At 39.3% G+C, this 19,811-nt stretch overlaps 1 protein-coding gene across 11 annotated transcripts in view; it reads left to right on the top strand.

Moving 5' to 3' along the window:
- SPAG9 (sperm associated antigen 9) overlaps window positions 1-19,811 on the top strand; it is a 145,725-nt gene that overhangs the window by 35,552 nt on the left and 90,362 nt on the right. For all 11 annotated transcript variants that reach the window (XM_032280056.1, XM_032280054.1, XM_032280053.1 and 8 more), the window contains exon 3: window positions 18,120-18,190. In XM_032280056.1, coding sequence (XP_032135947.1) covers window positions 18,120-18,190 — 71 coding nt within the window. The remainder of the gene's footprint in view (window positions 1-18,119; window positions 18,191-19,811) is intronic.

Below are 19,811 nucleotides of genomic sequence, written 5' to 3'. Positions count from 1 at the left end.
GAAAGGAGGAAAAAATTCTTCAGTAAGTATTAGATACGGTCTTGAGCTTAATTTGATCTGAAAACTTTATTTTTGTTTTGAATGTATTATCCCCCAAAGAATTTCTCCCCTAGGAGTATGCTGTTCTATTCTGAAATAAATCTTGCCGTATAAAGAACAATTAAAGAACTTACAAACTATGGTTAATCAAAATTGACCATTTATATGCACAAAGTTGATAACACTAAATCTTTTTCCATGGACTCGTCTTTTATTAATGCTTTGGAACTTATTCCCTTCTCCTGTTTTTGAGATCTTTGAGTCTTTTTCTCTTTTCTAGTGAACTGTTTTCCTTTCTCTTCCTTATTTTTTTTTCTAAGCCTTAACTGGGTGTAATATGAATTCTAAGTATATCTTAAATTTTTTTGGTAATTTTTATTATACCACATTTAAACATTTCCCCAGTTTTTTTGGGGGAAAGTTATTTGACTGTTTTTTTTCACTTGACCACCTTAGCATTTTTTTTTTAAATGTCTAATATAAATCAAAGCTTCTCCTTTATTTTTTCTTTTTGGAGATGGAGTCTTGCTCTGTCACCAGGCTGGAGTACGGTAGCATGATCTCAGCTCATTGCAACCTCTGCCTCCCAGGTTCAAGTGATTCTCCTGTCTCAGCCTCCCAAGTAGCTGGGAATACAGGTGCATGTTACCATGCCCAGCTAATTTTTGTATTTTTAGTAGAGACAGGTTTTACCATGTTGGCAAGGATGTTCTCGATCTCTTGACCTCATGATCTGTCTGCCTTGGCCTTCCAAAGTGCTGGGATTACAGGCGTGAGCCACTGTTCATGGCCCAATCAAAGCTTGTTATTTTTAATTTTTATTATTTATTTCTTAATTTTTTTGAGACAGGGTCTCGCTCTATTGCCCACGCTGGAATGCAGTGGTGCGATCACAGCTCATGGTAGCCTCAACCTCCCAGACTGAAGCAGTACTCTTACCTCAGCCTCCCGAGTACTGAGTAGCTGGGACCACAGGCGCACGCCACTACACATGGCTACTTTTTGTATTTTGTGTAGAGGCAGGGTTTTGCCATGTTGCCCAGGCTGATCTTAAACTCCTAGGCTCAACAATCTGCCTGTTTTGATCTCCCATGTGTTGGAATTACGGGCATCAGCCACTGTGCACAGCCTAAAAACTTTTTATTTTTTAAAAAGGTGGTGATAGGAAGTAATCTTTTAAGTATCATCAGTTTCCTATATGATTGGAAAACCAGGAGTAGGAGTGAATGTGCTTTTTAAAAGATGGAAACAAATGTAAATAAATGTTACATCAGGAGTTCATTAAATCTTATTTTGTATAATAGAAAACAGATGATCTGGGCTATCTAAATGTAAGTGACTTTTTTTTTTTTTTTTTTAAGATGGAGACCCACTCTGTCTCCCAAGCTGGAGTGCAGTCTCTCGAGCTTGGCTCACTGCAACCTCCGCCTCTCGAGTTGAAACAATTCTTTCTGCCTCAGTCTCTCGAGTAGCTGGCACTACAGGCGCATGCCACCATGCCTGGCTAATTTTTGTGTTTTTAGTAGAGACTGGGTTTCACCGTATTGGCCAGGCTGATCTCGAACTCCTGACCTTGTGATCTGCCTGCCTTGGTTTCCCAAAGTGCTGGGATTACAGGCATGAGCCACCACACCTGGCCTGATTTTTTTTTTTTTTTTCTTAAAAGACAGGGTTTCACCATGTTGGTCAGGCTGGTCTTGAACTCCTGACCTCAGGTGATCCCCCTACCTTGGCCTCCAAAGTGCTTGGATTACAGGTGTGAGCTACCACGCCCGGACTGATTTTTTTTTTTTTAAAGAAAATATGAGGCTGGGTGCAGTGCCTCATGCCTGTAATCCCAGTACTTTGGTAGGCCAAGTTGGGTGGATCAGCTTGAGGTCAGGAGTTCAGGACTGGCCTGGCCAACATGGGGAAGCCCATCTCTACTAAAAATTAAAAAAAAATTAGCTGGGCATGGTGGCTCATACCTGTATTCCCTACTATTTGGGTGGCTCAAGCAACAGTGTTGCTTCAACCTGGGAGGTGAAGGTTGTGGTGAGCCAAGATCCTGTCACTGCACTTCTGTCTGGGCCGCAGAGTGAGACTCCATCTCAAAAAAAAAGGAAATACGATTTTTTTGTTAAAGTAACTGTAACCAAACATTTAATTTAAAATAAACATTTAGGGCCACTGAGATGACTGTTGGCATACCTGTAGTGGGAGGATGAGTGGATGGAGTTTTATTGCTCAGTGCCATTTGTTTGAGTGCTGGGTGAATGTAACTATACCGTTTCTAGTTTTTGTGTTTATATTTGTACAGTGTGTTCATGTCTTTAATTTTGAAAGACTGAGTTTGTCAATTCTTGTGAACTTGTTTTAGGGCACATATCCCTTTTAAAAAATAGCCACAATAAAAATTCTAGTTCTGCTCTAAAGATTACTTCCTACGTTAAAAGGGGAAATTTTGGTTAAAGTTATTTGCTATTTGAGAAGTAAGAAAAAGTAAAGAAATAGGAACTGAATTAAAAGACACACTTTACAGCTTTTGGTAGTATGGAATCTATCACTTTGATGTAACAATGTGGAGAAGTTGAGTCTGTAAAAAATTTTGTAACAATTTTTGGTCAGGCTTGATTTTAGGAATTTCTGATCCCTTTTCAAAATTTGAACTAATATAAGAATTATTTTTTATTTTTTCCAACATGAATAAATGATTTTTTAAAATGCTAGGTATTATTCCTTATCTGGAAGTAGCAATAATACTTGTTGGTGATTAACATCTTGTGAACTTTAAGGAAGAATCTGAAATAGATGTTATGTGGAATAAGGAAGTTGTGAATTGAGAAAGACTTGTTGGTACTTTTCAACTATGTAAGTTGTCTAATCAACGTTGCCATTCATAGTGTGACAATAATAGGTCTTTGTCAGAAAGTACTTTTTATATTCATTGTCTCTGTTGTATGTTGTGTATTTCTATCTTGTAAGCCAAATATTATCTAAAATTTGAGTCAAGGAAGTATAGACATTTTAATACAGTTGAAACTATTAAAGTAGTCCAGTATGCCTAGCGTTCCGCATAGATATGTTTGTGGTACCCAAGGGTATGATATGGTCCTTGTGGTCAAAGAAATCGTAGTTTAGTGGGGGGAAGAAGGGGAAGATCATGTATATGACCTCATAGTCTTTTTTTCCATGTTTTTATCATTGCAGTTAGAATGTATATTTAATTTTGGATCTTTTTCTTAACATTATAATAAATATTTTTCCTTGTTGTATAATCTTTATTTTTTTTTTTTTTATGTCCACATACATCTACCATCTGGAAGCTGTGCCATCTATTAACCATTTTTGTTTTCCCTGAGGACTATGCTTTATTTTTTCCTCTAATGAGAATTGTTTAGTGGCCACTGCATTTTTTACTATGGCAGCCCAGAAACAGATCACACTTTGAAATGCAACCATAAGAACCTTACCTGGTTGGCATATTTAAATAGTTTTTTTCCTTGATCCATGTTTTATACATGTATAATGAATATATTATGCTCTATTGTAAACTATCTTAAATCCTTTATGGAATGAAGAGGTGAATTATGGTAAAATAAATGTGAGAAATTTAAAATACAAAAACTAAAAACTTCTGTTGGTTGGTTGGTCATTTTTTCTAGTATACTGAATCATATTGCAGTAAACATTTTTTTTTACATCTACAAGTTTTCCCTTCTGTTGGTAGTTTTCTTAGAATATATTTAAGGAAGTAGGTCAGGGAATTTTAGTGGTTCTTGGCATATAATAGGCCATTTCTAATGTGAATAGAATTGGAGAAGTAAGGGTTAGTAGCAAATTCCATTTTGCTTGTCATAACTTATGAATTTGAACCATTATTTACAGTATATTAGCACCCAGAGCTGGTATAGAACCATTATTATTTGATTCTCTCTTAGGAAGCTTCTCTTGCCCTCAGGCTCCTTGAATTTACAATATATTATTTTTCCTTGAGTACAGCAGAGCCATTGCCTTTGTGGAGAAGGCAAAAAGATTTAGATGACAGTGATTTTTTTTTTTTTTTTGAGTGGGTACTTCTTAATTTGGTGGGTATTTTTTTGGAAAGTACAGTTTTTGTTTGTTTTTGTTTTTTTAAGAGATGGGGGTCTAATTCCTGTGTTTAAGTGATACTTTCACCTCAGCCCTCCTGAGTAACTGAGATTACAGGCACATGCCACTGTACCCATCGCTGTGATTTTCAGCTATTATATTTAAACTCTTCTTGAATTCCGCCCTTCCTTCCTTTAAATGAAAATCCATCTTATTGAATTAAATGGGAAAATGTTGTTGGCTCTGAAGTCAAATGTGTTAGATCCATATGCTCTGACCTTTTCATTCCCCATATAACATTCCTTTGCATTTTACATCTTGTATCAAGATCTTAGTCTAGTCTTCAGGCCTTCACTTTGAAACATTATTAATGGAAGGAAAACACTTCTTATTTCTTGGTCATAAGAATAAGTACTGCACTAGATAGAAAGTTGGGAGAGATATTAACAATATCATAAACAATAACATAATTTTTATTTTAAACGAATAAATGGCTTAAAACAGACCTTCAATACAAGGTGACTGATAAATTACAGCACGTAAACCATTTTAAAGTTGCCAGGTGTCATTTCATATCAAAGTTAGTATTTGAGAGAACCTAAATATTTTCTGTCACTGTTTTTCAAATCACCTACAAAAATACTTTCAGGCTTATATAAAATGTTATCATATCCTTTATTGTGCTTTGTGATTGGCAATGGATGTTAGTATTTTGAAAAAAATGAATAATACTGTAATAGGACACTTTTTCCATTTTAGTTCTGTCTCAATAGGCAATTCTTTGTACATAACTTTAAGAATGCTAAAAGTAGATTATGGTGATTTATATATATATTTTAATGACAATATGTATTTTTGTTGAGAATTTTTTTTAATGAGGCAGCTTTAGGAGTTTGAGTTATATCTTTTGATTTTAAAAGAATGACAAGGAAGTTAATTATTTAGAAAGCTACTTTTAGTCTGTTTAATAAGAATCTAGTTTTTTGCAATACTAGGAATATCTATATATTTAATAAACTATATGTAGCAGCTATTTCTTATTTAGAGCCTACATATGAGTGGGAAAGTAGAAAATTAGGCACAAGATAATTTATGCAAACACTAACATTACTTCCGCTTCCTTAGGTAATACTTGTGGTCTCTAGCTGTTTTATGTTTTATTATCTGTTTTTCGGCTCTTTAATTTTTGTAGTCTAGTGCTGTCTATTGACACCCTTAAAGTTGTAATTTATAATTAATATCTAGAACTAAAGGTATAGAAAATTAAGTTTATGAGTAAGGGTTAAAGGATTTTTGGTGATTTGTTTAGAGAACAGGGAAAATATGAATAATTTGATTATTCCTTCCAACATATAAAGGAATGGATAAGGAACATAACAAGCTGTTTGTCTGTAGTTTTAGAAGATTAAGTGAGCGAAAATGAATTTGTTGGCTTTGGTTGGTCATGAGAAAGTATTGCTGGCCATGAGGGTGATACACAGGAATATGTGACGAGGTAAAGCATGGACTGCCCCTACACAGAGACTTTGAGCAGGAGAATCATCAGCTTTGTTGTGGATGGCTTAGGTATTATCTTCCAGACAGGGATCTGTCAGATCACTAGAAGTTTCTACCACTGGGATTCTTTGAAGTTATCCAACTATGTTTTGAGAATATGATCATTGATTCATGGTAGCTTTAAAATATTTATAATTTCACATTGTGTCATTGATTAATAACATCTGAAAATTTTTTGAAGTTGGGAGACATGGTAAAGGACTTAGTTGGTGAGGAGAGGTTGTTATTACTGTTTTGATGTGGTCATCTGAGATTTCTTTGCTCTTAAGTCAGCCTTTGATTCTTGCTTGCCTGTTGGGACTTCTGATGGTAAATTGTTCAGGAAGTTTCTGAAAGACCATATGCCAATCTTCTGAGGCCTAGCAAGAGTTGGACTGTCTGCCTTCCAGGAACAGTAAAAACTGATGATTCCTTTTGAGAAGGCAAATAATGAGTTGGATATGGCGTTCTAGCAGGTCTGTTTCTCTTTCTCCCCCCCGTAGGCCTATCAGCAGTCTGATGGGGCAGAAGACAACAGAGATGGAAGGTGTTCCAAACTTGGCAAAGGCCATCAATCTCAGGAGGTAAGCTCTGATTTTGAGCCGGCAGAACAGGTGGCTCTTCCTGCCTTAATCTTACCTACCCTCTTGCTTTTTGGAAAGACGGATAGAAAGAAAGAGCGCTCAAAATGAGGCCGAAGTATCGCCATTCACTATTATAAAGGGGAAATTTTGGATTTGTCTTTTGATTGTTCTTTTTTTCTTGCCCCTCACCTTTTTTTTCTTTTTAGATAACATGATTTGCTTTTCTTTTTTAACTCCCCAGAAAATTAGCAATTTTAAAAATGGCAGTTACTTATCTGTTGTTTTGATGGGATGAACAGAATCTTGTTTATTTCCAGTTAATTTCGGCTTGGAGCTGGTTTTGATGAGTAAAATGACAGGGTTTTAGAATTTTTCCTGAGATTGTTTTGAAGTTTAGGTTTATGTGAGAACAATTAAACAAGAAATGACCTTTTAATATACTTCAAATGTAATGCAACAATCTAGGTATAGGTTAACTTCATGGTACTTGAGGCTTTCAAGGATGTCTATAGTCCTTGCCTAGGTGGACTTTTCTTTCCTGCTTTCCCCTTCCCTTTTACTGCCTTGTCTTTTCCCTTTAACTGATTCCTTAGTGACATATCCAGGACTTTCAAGACATGGCTCTTCTACTGTTAAAAGGACTTCTCAAAAGTGTTTATACCATCTCATGCGACTTAGGCCTTGAGTAAACTGAGTTCATTGGTGTGTCGTCGTACTGAGTAAAGTATTTTCAGAAAAGAAAGGTTCTGAATTTGTATTATTTGATCTCGGTGTATGTGTGTATATTTTCTATGTATTGTATGATCAATTACATAAGATCTTTGTACTATATGATTTATATTGTAAGTACCTAAAAAGATAATACCAAAATTTAGAATCACAGTACAGGTAAAGAAAACATGAAATACAGAAAGTCATAAACAGTTTCTGTTCAGTTTCTTGCTGTAGGTGTTAGGCAGGAGAGAATATACCACCAGAATAGCATTCAGAAAATCATTTATAAATACTGTAACAAACATAAACTATTCCCTTTTTTTGTTTGTTTTTTTTTGAGACAGAGTCTTGCTCTGTTACCAGGCTGGAGTGTGGTGGCATGATCTCAGCTCACTGCAATCTCTGCCTCCCAGGTTCAAGTGCTTTCCTATCTCAGCCTCCTGAGTAGCTGGGACTAGAGGTGTGCACTACCACGCCCAGCTAATTTTTCGTATTTTAGTAGAGACGGGGTTTCACCGTGTTCGTCAGGATGGTCTTGATATCCTGACCTCATGACCTGCCCGCCTACCAAAGTGTTGGGATTACAGGCGTGAGCCACTGCGTCCAGCTTTATTTATTTATTTATTTATTTATTTATTTATTTATTTTTGAGATGGAGTCTCTCTCTTTCGCCCAGGCCAGAGAATAATCAATGGTGTGATCTTGGCTCACTGCAACCTCTGCCTCCTGGGTTCAAGCAATTCTCCTGCTTCAGCCTCCCAAGTAGCTGGGACTATAGGTGCCTGCTACCACACCCAGCTAATGTTTTGTATTTTTAGTAGAAATGGAATTTCGTCATGTTTGCCAGGCTAGTCTTGATCTCCTGACCTCAGGTGATCCTCCCGCCTCGCCCTCCCACAGTGCTGGGATTACAGGCATGAGCCACTGCACCTAGCCATCATAAACTATTCTTAAAACATAATGGCAACCAGATGCAATGGTTCGCGCCTGTAATCCCAGCATTTTGGAAAGCTGAGGTGGGAGGATCGCTTGAGACCAGGAGTTCAAGACCAGCCTGGGCAACATAGTGAGCCCTTGTCTCTACGAAAAAATCAAAAAATTATCTTGGCCTGGTGGCACACACCTATAGTGCCAACTACTCGGGAGGATCACTTGAGCCTGGAGGATTGCTTGAGCCCAGGAAGTCAAGGCTGCAGTGAGCTGTGGTTGTGCCACTGCATTGCAGCCTGGGCAACAGAGGGAGATCCTGTCCCAAGAAAAAAAAAAGCATACTGGGGTAATATACCTTTGATAATTTGGAATGCTAACTTTTAAGAGGATTTAGATACATGTTTATAAGCTAATATGTGTTCAACTAACTGTAGTTGCTATATACCAGACTAGCCACAAAATATATATAATGACTCAAATGTTATTTCTTATGTAAAGTTTAAAATGTTGATATTTCAGATAAGTGGGTGTCTTACCTGTATTAAGTTGGAGGGAGGGTAAAGGGCATGGAGCATTGTGTGGAGGGTTTTTACTGGACCAGGCCTAGGAGTAGCACACATCACTTTTACTTCTGCTTCATTGGCTATAACTCAGTCAGAGATTACCTGAAGGGGCTGGGATGGATAACCTAGCTATTTATCCAAGCAAAAGAAAAAGGACACTTCTTTAAAATGTCCTTCTCTTTTAGCATAAATGTTGAGATTTTCATTTTGTTCCCTTGACATTTGACTTTTTCTTTAAAAAATAGGTTATTAAATTAAGGAGTAATTTCCTCATGCTTGTGTTAAGGGATAGGTTTCAAATGACCCTTTTTAAAATTGAAATCCAGGCCGTGCGTATAATGCCAGTACTTTGGGAGGCCGAGGCAGGAGGATTGCTTGAGCCCAGGAGTTCGAAACCAGTCTGCACAAAATAGCGAGACCCCATGTCTATTGGAAAATAAAATAAAATAAAATAAAAAATAGAAATCTAATTCACATATCATAAGATCCACCATTTTATTTTATTTTATTTATATATATTTTTTGAGATGAAATTTTGTTCTTGTTGCCCAGGCTGGAGTGCAATAGTGTGATCTCAGCTCACTGCAACCTCCGCCTTCCAGATTCAAGTGATTCTCCTGCCTCAGCCTCCTGAGTAGCTGGGATTACAGGTGCCTGCCACCACATCTGGCTAATTTTTTGTATTTTTAGTAGAGATGGGGTTTCATCATGTTGGCCAGTCTGGTCTCAAACTCCTGACCTCAGTTGTTTTAAGATGATCCACCTGCTTTGGCCTCCTAAAGTGCTGAGATTTATAGGCATGGGTCACAGCACCCAGCCAAAATCCACCATTTTGAAGTATACAGTTCAGCAGTTTTTAGTACAAGTTTCAAGGTTGTACAACTGCCACCACTAATTTCAGAACATTTTTATCACCCCAAAAAGAACCACCCCTTCATACCTGTTAGCACTTACTCTTGCTTCTCTGCTTCCCCCTAGTTTTTGTCTCTATGGATTTGCCTGTTCTGGACATTTCATAACAATAGAATCATAAAATATATGATCCTTGTGACTGGCTTCTTTCACTTAGCATAAAGGTTCATTCATGTTGTAGCATGTGTCAGTTCTTCCTTTTCATAACTGAATAATATTCTCTTATGGATCTACCACATTTTGGGATACCCTCCATCCCCATTTCAATTGCCAGTATATCCTGCTAGAGCTAGAAACAACCGAAACTCTAACCTTGCTATCTGAAAGTCTATAGTAATATAGTTTTCAAGAGTTGAATATAATGAATAACCACTTTGGGAAGATATTCCTTAGGTTTCCTCTTGGCATCCTGACTCATTTAGTTCCTAGTTCATAAATGGGAAAGTAGATAACTTAATGTTTGAACCATCTTTACAATGCTGTGGTTGCCTGCTAGGAGTAGGTAGTATACTAGTCATCTTGTTTTATTTGCATAATTAGCTATCAATGACACATCTGAATATAACTCAGCAGAATGATAAACCTGTTTAATTTTAATGGGAAAAAGAAATGAATTAGTTAAGGGCCTTGGGTAAGTAGACTAAGGTGAACAGACTAAGTACGAGAGTGGAGGGAAAGATGGAAGTGGATAATACTTATGCTACAAGATAATACTTACGTCTTTTATGTATATATTTTAACCATGAGCTAATTTGTCTGTTTTTATTTTATTTTTTTAAATTCCTCCTCCTCCCCCTCTTCCTCCTCCTCCTTCTTTCTTCCGCTTCTTCATATTATTTATTTGTTTATTTATTTTTGAAATGGAGTTTGGCTCTGTTGCCCAGGCTGGAGTGCAGTGGCATGATCTCTGTTTGCTGCAACCTCTGAGTCCCAGATTCAAGCAATTCTCCTGCCTCAGCCTCCTGAATAGCTGGGATTACAGGCGTCCACCACCATGCCTGGCTGATTTTTGTGTTTTTAGTAGAGATGGGATTTCCCCATGTTGGCCAGGCTGGCCTTGAACTCCTGACCTCAGGTAATCCACCCACCTTGGCCTCTCAAAGTGTTGAGATTACAGGGGTGAGCCACTGTGCCTCGGCTGCTTTTATTTTAGATGTTGCAAAATTCAGTATTTTGCCTGTTATTTAGCAGGTAACAGACAAAATACATTTATATAAAAAGCTGAGACAGAGCTTAAGTATACTTTATGATTTATTTTCTATTTTTATTTTTATTTTTTTTGAGGTGGAGTTTCACTCTTGTTACCCAGGCTGGAGTGCAATGGCGCGATCTCAGCTCATCGCAACCTCCGCCTCCTGGATTCAAGCAGTTCTCCTGCCTCAGCTTCCCGAGTAGCTGAGACTACAGGTGTACGCCACCACGCCCAGCTAATTTTTTGTATTTTAGTAGAGACAAGGTCTCACCATGTTGACCAGGATGGTCTCGATCTCTTGACTTCATGATCCACTCGCCTTAGCCTCCCAAAGTGCTGGGATTATAGGCGTGAGCCACTGCGCCCGGCCCATATGATTTATTTTCCATGAAAAACATAGTGAAAAGATAGATGTCATCAGCATACAAGTTTTTTTTTTTTGAGACGGAGTCTCACCCTGTGGCCCAGGTTGGAGTGCAGTGGCCCAGGTTGGAGTGCAGTGGCACAGTCTTGGCTCACTGCAACCTCCGCCTCCCAGGTTCAAACAATCCTCTTGCTTCAGCATCCCAAGCAGCTGGGATTACAGGTATGCACCACCATGCCCAGGTATTTTTTTTTGTATTTTTAATAGAGATGGGGTTTCACCATGTTGGTCAGGCTGGTCTTGAACTCCTGACCTCAGGTGATCCACCTACCTTGGCTTCCCAAAGTGCTGGGATTATAGGTGTGAGCCATTGTGTCTGATCAGCATACAAGTTTTTAATATTCAACAGTAAGTTGAAAATATAATACCACTTTTTGTGCATTAAAAACATGAAATTTTGTGTGTAAAAGAGATAGTGAAAGTTTAAGGCTTGTAATTTTAAGACCTTTAGCGCTTATGAAAATAACAGACATAAACTGTGGTAATCTACACAATGGAATATTAGTCAATGCTAAAAACAAATAAACTATTTGTCCGTGAAAAGATGTGGAATAGGTTGTGTGAGGTGGCTCACACCTGTAATCCCAGCACTTTGAGATGCAGAGGTGGGCAGGTCTCCTGAGGTTAGGAGTTTGAGACTAGCCTGGCCAACATGGTGAAACCCTGTGTCTACTAAAAATACAAAAATTAACCGGGCATGGTGGCGGGCACCTGTAGTCCCAGCTACTTGGGAGGCTGAGGCACGAGAATCGTTTGAACCTGGGAGTTGGAGGTTGTAGTGAGCTGAGGTGGCGCCGCTGCACTCCAGCCTGGGCGAAAGAGCAAGACTCTGTCTCAAAAATAAAAACAGAAAGACATGGAGTAACCCTCAAATGCATATTACTGCGTGAAAGAAGCCAATTTGCAAAGGCTTGGTGCTATATGTTTTCAAATATATGACATTTTGGAAAAGGCAAAACTCTGGAGATAGTAAAAAGATCATTTTTATTGCCAAGGATTGGGAGATGGTAGGGGGGGATGAATAGGTAGAGCACAGAGGATTTTTCAGGCAGTGAACCTATTTTGTTTGATACTGTAATGGTGGTTACATGTCATATTTTTGTCAAAATCTGTAGAGTGTACCACACCAAGAGTGCACCCTAATGTAACTGATGCACTTGGGTGATAAGCATGTGTCAGTGTAGGTTCATCTTTTGTAACAAATATACCACTCTGATTCTGGATGTTGATAGTAGGGGACGTTGTGTGTGTAGGGGAGGCTGCAGATATATGGAAATTCTATGTACTTTCATTCAATTTTGCTGTGACCCTAAAACTGCTCTAAAAATAAAATCTATTTAAAAAAAAATAACAAAAGGGACAAGTCATCTGTAACTCCAGGTAGTTTCCATGTGCTAAATGCCCTTTTTTTTGGTGATAAAATCAAGTGATTCTCCTGCCTCAGCTGGGAGGCAGAGATTGCAGTGAGCCGAGATCACCCTGCTGCACTTCAGCTTGGGCGACAGAGCAAGACTCTGTCCCCCCCCCCCAAAAAAAAAAAGAATAGTTATATGGCATCAAAGTATACGTTACCAACCTGACTGTTGAAAGAGTAACTCTAGTTTATCCTCAAGTATACCTATCTTTTTTTTCTTTCTTTTTATAATTCTCCAATTTGGTAACATTTATTTTTGATTATTTTTTAACTTAGTTTCAAGGGTACATGTGCAGGTTGATTTTTATAGACAAATTGCATATTGCAGGGGTTTGGTATATATATTATTTTGTCATCCAGGTAATAAGTGTAGTACCTGATAGTTTTTTGATCTTCACCCTCTTTCCACCCACACCCTCAAGTAGGTTCTGATGTCTGTTCCCTTCTTTGGGTCCATGTGTATTCAGTATTTAGTTCCCATTTATAAATGAGAATGTGCAGTGTTTGTTTTTCTCTTCCTGCGTTAGTTTGCTTAGGATAATGGCCTCCACCTCCATTCATGTTGCTGCCAAGGACATTATCTCATTCTTTTTTTCTTTGAGACAGAGTTTCCCCTCTGTCGCCCAGGATGGAGTGCTATGATGCGATCATGGCTTACTATAACCTCTGCCTCCCCCGCTCAAACAATTCTTATGCCTCAGCCTCCTGAGTAGCTGGGATTACAGTGTTTGCCACCATGCCCGGCTAATTTTTGTATTTTTAGTAGAGATGGGATTTTGCCACATTTGCCAGGCTAGTCTTGAACTGCTGGCCTCAAGTCCACCCACCTTGGCTTCCCAAAGTGCTGGGAGATCCACCTGCCTTGGCCTCCCAAAGTGCTGAGACTACAGTTGTGAGCCACTGCACCCAGCCTCACTCTTTTTATTCACCACAAGACAGAGTCTTGCTCTGTCACCCAGGCTGGAGTGTAGTGGCACATTCTTGGCTCAATGCAACCTCTGCCTCCCAGGTTCAAGCAATTCTCCTGCCTCAGCATCCAAAGTAGCTGGGATTACAGGAGCCAGCCGCCACACCTGGCTAATTTCTGTATTTTTAGTAGGGATAGGGTTTCACCATGTTGACCAGCCTGGTCTCGAACTTCTGACCTCGTGATCTGGCCGCCTAGGCCTCCCAAAGTGTTGGGATTACAGGTGTGAGCCACTGTGCCTGGCTACCTTGTTCTTTTTTTATGGCTGTGCAGTACTCTATGGTATATGTGTACTATTTATTTATTTAAGACAGACAGGGATCTCACTATGTTGTCCAGGCTGGTCTCAAACTCCTGGGCTTAGGGAATCCTCCTGCCTTGGCATCCCAAAGTGCTGGGATTACAGGCATCAGCCACCATGCCAGGCTTTGTTCTTTTTTATGGCTATGTGGTACTCTATGGTATATGTGTACTTGTTTTTTTTTTTTTTTTTTCCCCAAATAGAGATGGGGATCTCACTGTGTTGCCTGGGCTGGTCTTGAACTCCTGGGCTTAAGCAATTCTCCTGCCTCAGCCTCCCAAAGTGCTGGGATTACAGGCATGAGCCACCATGCTCAGCCCCTCTTTTTTTTTTTTGAGACAGGCCCTCACTCTGTTGGCCAGACTGGCGTGCAGTGGTGCAATCCCGGCTCACTACAGCATTGAGCTCCTGGGCTCAAGCGATTCTCCTACCTCAGCTTCCTGACTAGGTGGAACTACAAGTGCATGCCACCATGCCTGGTTAATTTTTGTATTTTTTGAGGAGATGGCATTTTGCCATGTTGCCCAGGCTGGTCTTGAATTCGTGGCCTCAAGCAATCTGCCCACCTTGGTCTCCCACAGTGCTGGTATTATAGGCGTGAGCCACCATGCCCAGCCTGTCCCACATTTTCTTCTTTTTTTTTTTGAGACAGAGTCTCACTCTGTCACCCAGGCTGGAGTGCAATGGTACAATCTCAGCTCGTTGCAACCTTTGTCTCCCAGGTTCAAGCGATTCTCCTGCCTCAGCCTCCCAAATAGCTGAGATTATAGGCGCGTGTCACTATGCCCAGCTAACTTTTGTATTTTTAGTAGAGACGGGGTTTCACCATGTTGGTCAGGCTGGTCTCGAACTCCTGACCTTGTGATCTGCCCGCCTTGGCCTCCCAGTACAGGCGTGAGTCACCACACACGGCTTTTTTTTTTCTTCCGAGACGGAGTCTTGCTTTGTCACCCAGGCTAGAGTGCAGTAGCACTATCTCTGCTCACAGCAACATCTGCCTCCTGGGTTCAAGCAATTCTCCTGCCTCAGCCTCCTAAGTAGCTGGGACTACAGGCACCTGTCACCACGTCCAGCTAATTTCTGTATTTTTAGTAGAGACGGGGTTTCACCATATTGGCCAGGCTGGTCTTGAACTTCTGACCTCATGATCTGCCTGCCTGGGCCTCCCAAAGTGCTGGGATTACAGGTATGAGCCACCGTGCCTAGCTCCCCCGCCCCCTTTTAAAAATTGAAACAGGGTCTTGCTCTGGCACCCTGGGTGGAGTGCAATGGCATGATCACAGCTCACTGCAGCCGCAACCTCCTGGACTCAAGCAGTCCTCTTGGCTGGGCCTCCCAAAGTGCTGGGATTTCAGGCGTGAGCCACCACATTTTCTTTATCCAGTCTGTTTGGTAACATTTTTGCTCTCTCCCTGAGAATACTAAAGTCAGAGCAGCAAAGCTTGTTATGGTTCTCAATAATTTGTTTAAATCCCATTCTACATGTTGAACTCATAGCCGTTGTTGGATAACATAAGGAAGAATGAGTATTCAAGCAGAGGAAAGTGCCTGTGTGAATGGATGCGCATTGTGTTTGAGTCGAGGTGGGCTGGGGCTGTACAGAAAGCCTCCCCAGGGTAAATACTATCCTGACTTCTAACATTTCAGATTAGTTTTATGTCTTGAATTTTGTGTTCTTTTGTTTCTGCTTCTTTCCTTCAGCATCGTATATGTGCAATTGGTCCATGATGTTGTCTGTGGCAATAATTTGTTTATTCACATTGTACAGTATTCCAGTACATGAATATTTATCCATTTTACTCTTGATGGACAGTTGGGTTGTTTAGCACTTGGTGTATCGTGTTTTTCATTCTGGCCATTCAGAAGCGTGGTGGTGTTGCATTTTGGTTTTAATGTGCAGCTCCCTGACTTGGGTACACATGTTGCTTGGCAGTTTGATGTTTTGTGTCAAAGTATCTGTGAATGGGTTATTTCCATAAGAACAGGAGTTTTTTGTTTGAAGCCTACTCCCCTCTGCCCAAAGTGAAATCTTTTTTTTTTTTTTTTTTTTTTGAGACGGAGTTTCGCTCTTGTTACCCAGGCTGGAGTGCAATGGCGCGATCTCGGCTCACCGCAACCTCCGCCTCCTGGGTTCAGGCAATTCTCCTGCCTCAGCCTCCTGAGTAGCTGGGACTACAGGCGTGCGCCACCATGCCCAGCTAATTTTTGTATTTTTAGTAGAGACGGGGTTTCACCATGTTGACCGGGATGGTCTCGATCTCTTGACCTCGTGATCCACCCGCCTCGGCCTCCCAAAGTGCTGGGATTACAGGCTTGAGCCACCGCGCCCGGCCCCAAAGTGAAATCTTAAGGTAAACTCCAGTATACAAAACAGATTAAAAGGAGTATTTGTTGAGAACCAGTATAGCATGGTAATTAAGAACACAGATTCTGGGGCCAGACTCTGGTAGGAATCCTTGCTTTGCCATTTACTGTCTGTGTGACTTTGGGCGAGTTGCTTAGCTCCTATTTGCTTCAGTTTCTTCATCTGTACCATGGATGTAATAATAATACTTTAATCATAAAGTTAATGTTAGGCTCAAATAAGGTAGTTTATATGCAGTTCTTAGGACTGAATGGTACATAATAAGCACTTTATAATGTTGGTTGCTATTAGTAGTGGTGATAGTGATATATATAAATTTACTTAACACTTTATATCATTAGTTGACAAGAATAATAAGGCTCCACTATTGAACACAAATTTCACCTTGAGGGTTAAGAATGATAGTTGGATTTTATTTTAGCGTCAGCATCAAGTTTTTGTTTTTGTTGCACGTTATCAAGAAAAGAATGATTCACAAAGATGAACAATTGGAAATAGATATGGTTTGTCCAGTAGTCTCAGAATTCCTTTAAGCTTTTAGATCAATTTAAATGACAAGAAGTAGTAGAAAATGTTTACTTTGAAATTATTATTAAATATCCATAATTTGCTTGGATTTCCTATTTTTAAATAAAAATCATAGAATTGAATTTTATTTAAAAAGGATTAATTTATGGTTTAGCATCTATTCTTTTATCACAACACATCTGCATAATAAATTTGCTTATTATCGCTTTCAGCCACAGGATAAGATGAGCAGCAGATGTACTCAGCACTTGGGTGGCATGATAAAGTGTGCACCATGGGTACTGTAGTGTGTTTACTCTTTGGTGCAAATGTAATGAGCCAATGACACATGGGCTTGAATTAGAAACAAATCAAAACAAAGAGAGCAGTTTTCCTAATCACATATTTTCAAGATATTTAAACAAATTATGGGACACAAACCCAAATTTAATTTTCTGGGCAGCACAAAGTATGTTTTGTTTGGTGTCTGGTGTGTTAATACTAGGAGGCATATAAAACATTCATATATCTACTGTCAGAGTATTAGTTCATACTAGTTCCTTCTACAGCTGTCCTCCACAGTCAGCAGTTGTAGATTACACACAGCCTTGCCTGTTTGCAGCCAGCTGACCCTCAAACCCTGGGAACATTTTCAGCTATGCTAAGGCTTTCCAACTGACATACTGTAAATGAGTATCTTGACATGCTCCGCTAGCGCCACCAGCTTTATTGCTATCAAGACTGTCTCCCACTGCTCCTTAGCCAAGTGTGGGCTCCTCCAGGCTGGCTAGTCTCCGCTCTGCCTCACCACCACCCTCTGCCTCACCGCTGGCATGGTTTTGTGTTCCCTTCTCTGTGGTAATGATATCAGGAGTGCTCTCGTTACCATCTGTCTTAAGTACCATAATTTCTTCCTTTGTAGTTCTGTGTGGACTCCACCTCCTCCCTGAGTCATTCCTCTTTGCTATCAGTTATTCTTTTCTGTGGAATTCTGTCCTGACATTCTGTATCTCAGGGTCTATTAATAAAACTTTTTAAAAAATATTCTGAAGTTATACTCTATGAGCACTACCCCAAGTCAGTGCCACTCACAAAACCCATCAGCAGAGGGAGCTAAATAAAAGAAGATGAAAAAAATAAATAAATAAAAGAAGATGAGTCCCTGAAATTTAGGAAACCTGAAGCAGAAAAAGTACTTATAAACAATAAACTTTCACAAACTGCCATTACTAAAGAAAGGGCTTGAGTAGTGTTAGAAATAAATGAGTTGGGCCCTAATCCTAGTTTAAAACTTCGATGAGGCGATTTGTGTTTTTGAAAGAGTTAATTCTGTGTCACGTTAAAAAAAAAAATTGTTTAGGGGATGACCTGATATATTTAGGAATACTAGAGAACCAATTTTGATATAGTCTCCTCCTCTGAAAGTTTACATTATTAAGGGTGATAAAATGAGGTCACTGCTTTGTGAAGACTTTTATATGGAACACTGAATCTGAAAGTTGCTAAAGATTGTGGATAGCCCATTCTAAGTTTTAAACATGTACTTTTTCAAGTAAATTTCTTACTTTGTTTTGATCAAATGTATTCATCTTAATTTCAGTTAGCAGACTTGAAGAAAGAGAAGCAGAACTGAAGAAGGAATATAATGCATTACATCAAAGACACACTGAGGTGGGTTTCTAGGTTTTTCATTACCATGCTATTATTGAGACAAAGAAATGAACCTTAAAAAGTATGTCTTAATTTTTTTTTGAAAATCAAAATTTTTTTTTTTTTTTTTTCTTGAGACAGAGTTTCACTCATGTTACCCAGGCTGGAGTGCAATGGCGCCATCTCGGCTCACCGCAACCTCCGCCTCCTGGGTTCAGGCAATTCTCCTGCCTCAGCCTCCTGAGTAGCTTGGATTACAGTCACGCACCACCACGCCCAGCTAATTTTTTGTATTTTTAGTTGAGACGGGGTTTCACCATGTTGGTCAGGCTAGTCTTGAACTCCTGACCTCAGGTGATCCACCCGCCTTGGCCTCCAAAGTGCTTGGATTACAGGCGTGAGCCACCACGCCCGGCCAGAATTTTTTAAGAAGGAATAATTCTTGGGGATATTTTCATGAAAACATTAAATTTCATGTGGAATTTACCTAGTTACCAAATATCAACTTTTCTTGTTTTTCATCTAGAATTAGCTTTTTATGTAGTGAATTAGTATGCCACAGAATAATTTAATTATTTAAGACAGTTCTAGTACTTGACTCCTTGGCTGGCTAAGCAAAACCCTATGTGCACATAATGAAGTTTCTGTGATGCTAAGATGAGAGAACTGATTTGTTTTGTTACCAGTTTGGAAATTATGGATTGGTAAGTTATTGGTAAAAGGTCTCTACATTTATTATCCAGTGTAAAGGACTTATTTGCATGAAGCTCATAACAAATAATATAAACACAAATTATAATGTGTTAAATCAAAATAACTCAAAAGTAGGTTTTTTGCATGAGTTTTTAATATTTTAAATTAACAGTTTCAGCACGCAATCTTCTCAAAGCAAATTAGAAAATGTACTTGAGGGTTTTTTAACCTTTTTATGATTCTCTGTCAGCCTCTCATGTTGCTTTTGTTTCTATTATGTTAATGTGAACATTGTTTCTTGTATATCATGGTCAATCTGGGGTTCACATACCCATATAAATAGACTTTTCATAGTTTTATGCAATATTTGTTACATGAAAAAAAAATTCCTCTCTTTTTCCCCTTGCTGGTCCTATCTTTCCTGTGATACATATGGTTCCAGTCTTAGCTCCTGTTTGTTTGTTTGTTTGTTTATTTATTTATTTATTTATTTATTTATTTGAGACGGAGTTTCACTCTTGTTACCCAGGCTGGAGTGCAATGGCGCGATCTTGGCTCACCACAACCTCCACCTCCTGGGTTCAGGCAATTCTCCTGCCTCAGCCTCCTGAGTAGCTGGGATTACAGGCACGCACCACCATGCCCAGCTAATTTTTTGTATTTTTAGTAGAGACGGGGTTTCACCATGTTGACCAGGATGGTCTCGATCTCTTGACCTCGTGATCCACCCGCCTTGGCCTCCCAAAGTGCTGGGATTACAGGCTTGAGCCACCGCGCCCGGCTCCTGTTTATTTTTTCCTTCTGATTTTTATGATCTCTTATCCTGTGCCTGGTAGAAACTATGTTGTTGTTGTCTTTCTTTAGAAGAGTATAAAAATCTTTATAATCTAAGATCAGAAAACAACAATTTAAAATCATGTTTTGGAGGATATCCACAGAGACTGTATTC

The sequence above is a fragment of the Sapajus apella genome, unplaced genomic scaffold (assembly GCF_009761245.1).
Source record: "Sapajus apella isolate SASKATOON/1434 unplaced genomic scaffold, GSC_monkey_1.0 scaffold12, whole genome shotgun sequence".
Lineage (NCBI taxonomy): Eukaryota > Metazoa > Chordata > Mammalia > Primates > Cebidae > Sapajus > Sapajus apella.
Note: the sequence above shows the minus strand (reverse complement) of the source record. Positions and strands in the feature narration are given on the sequence as shown.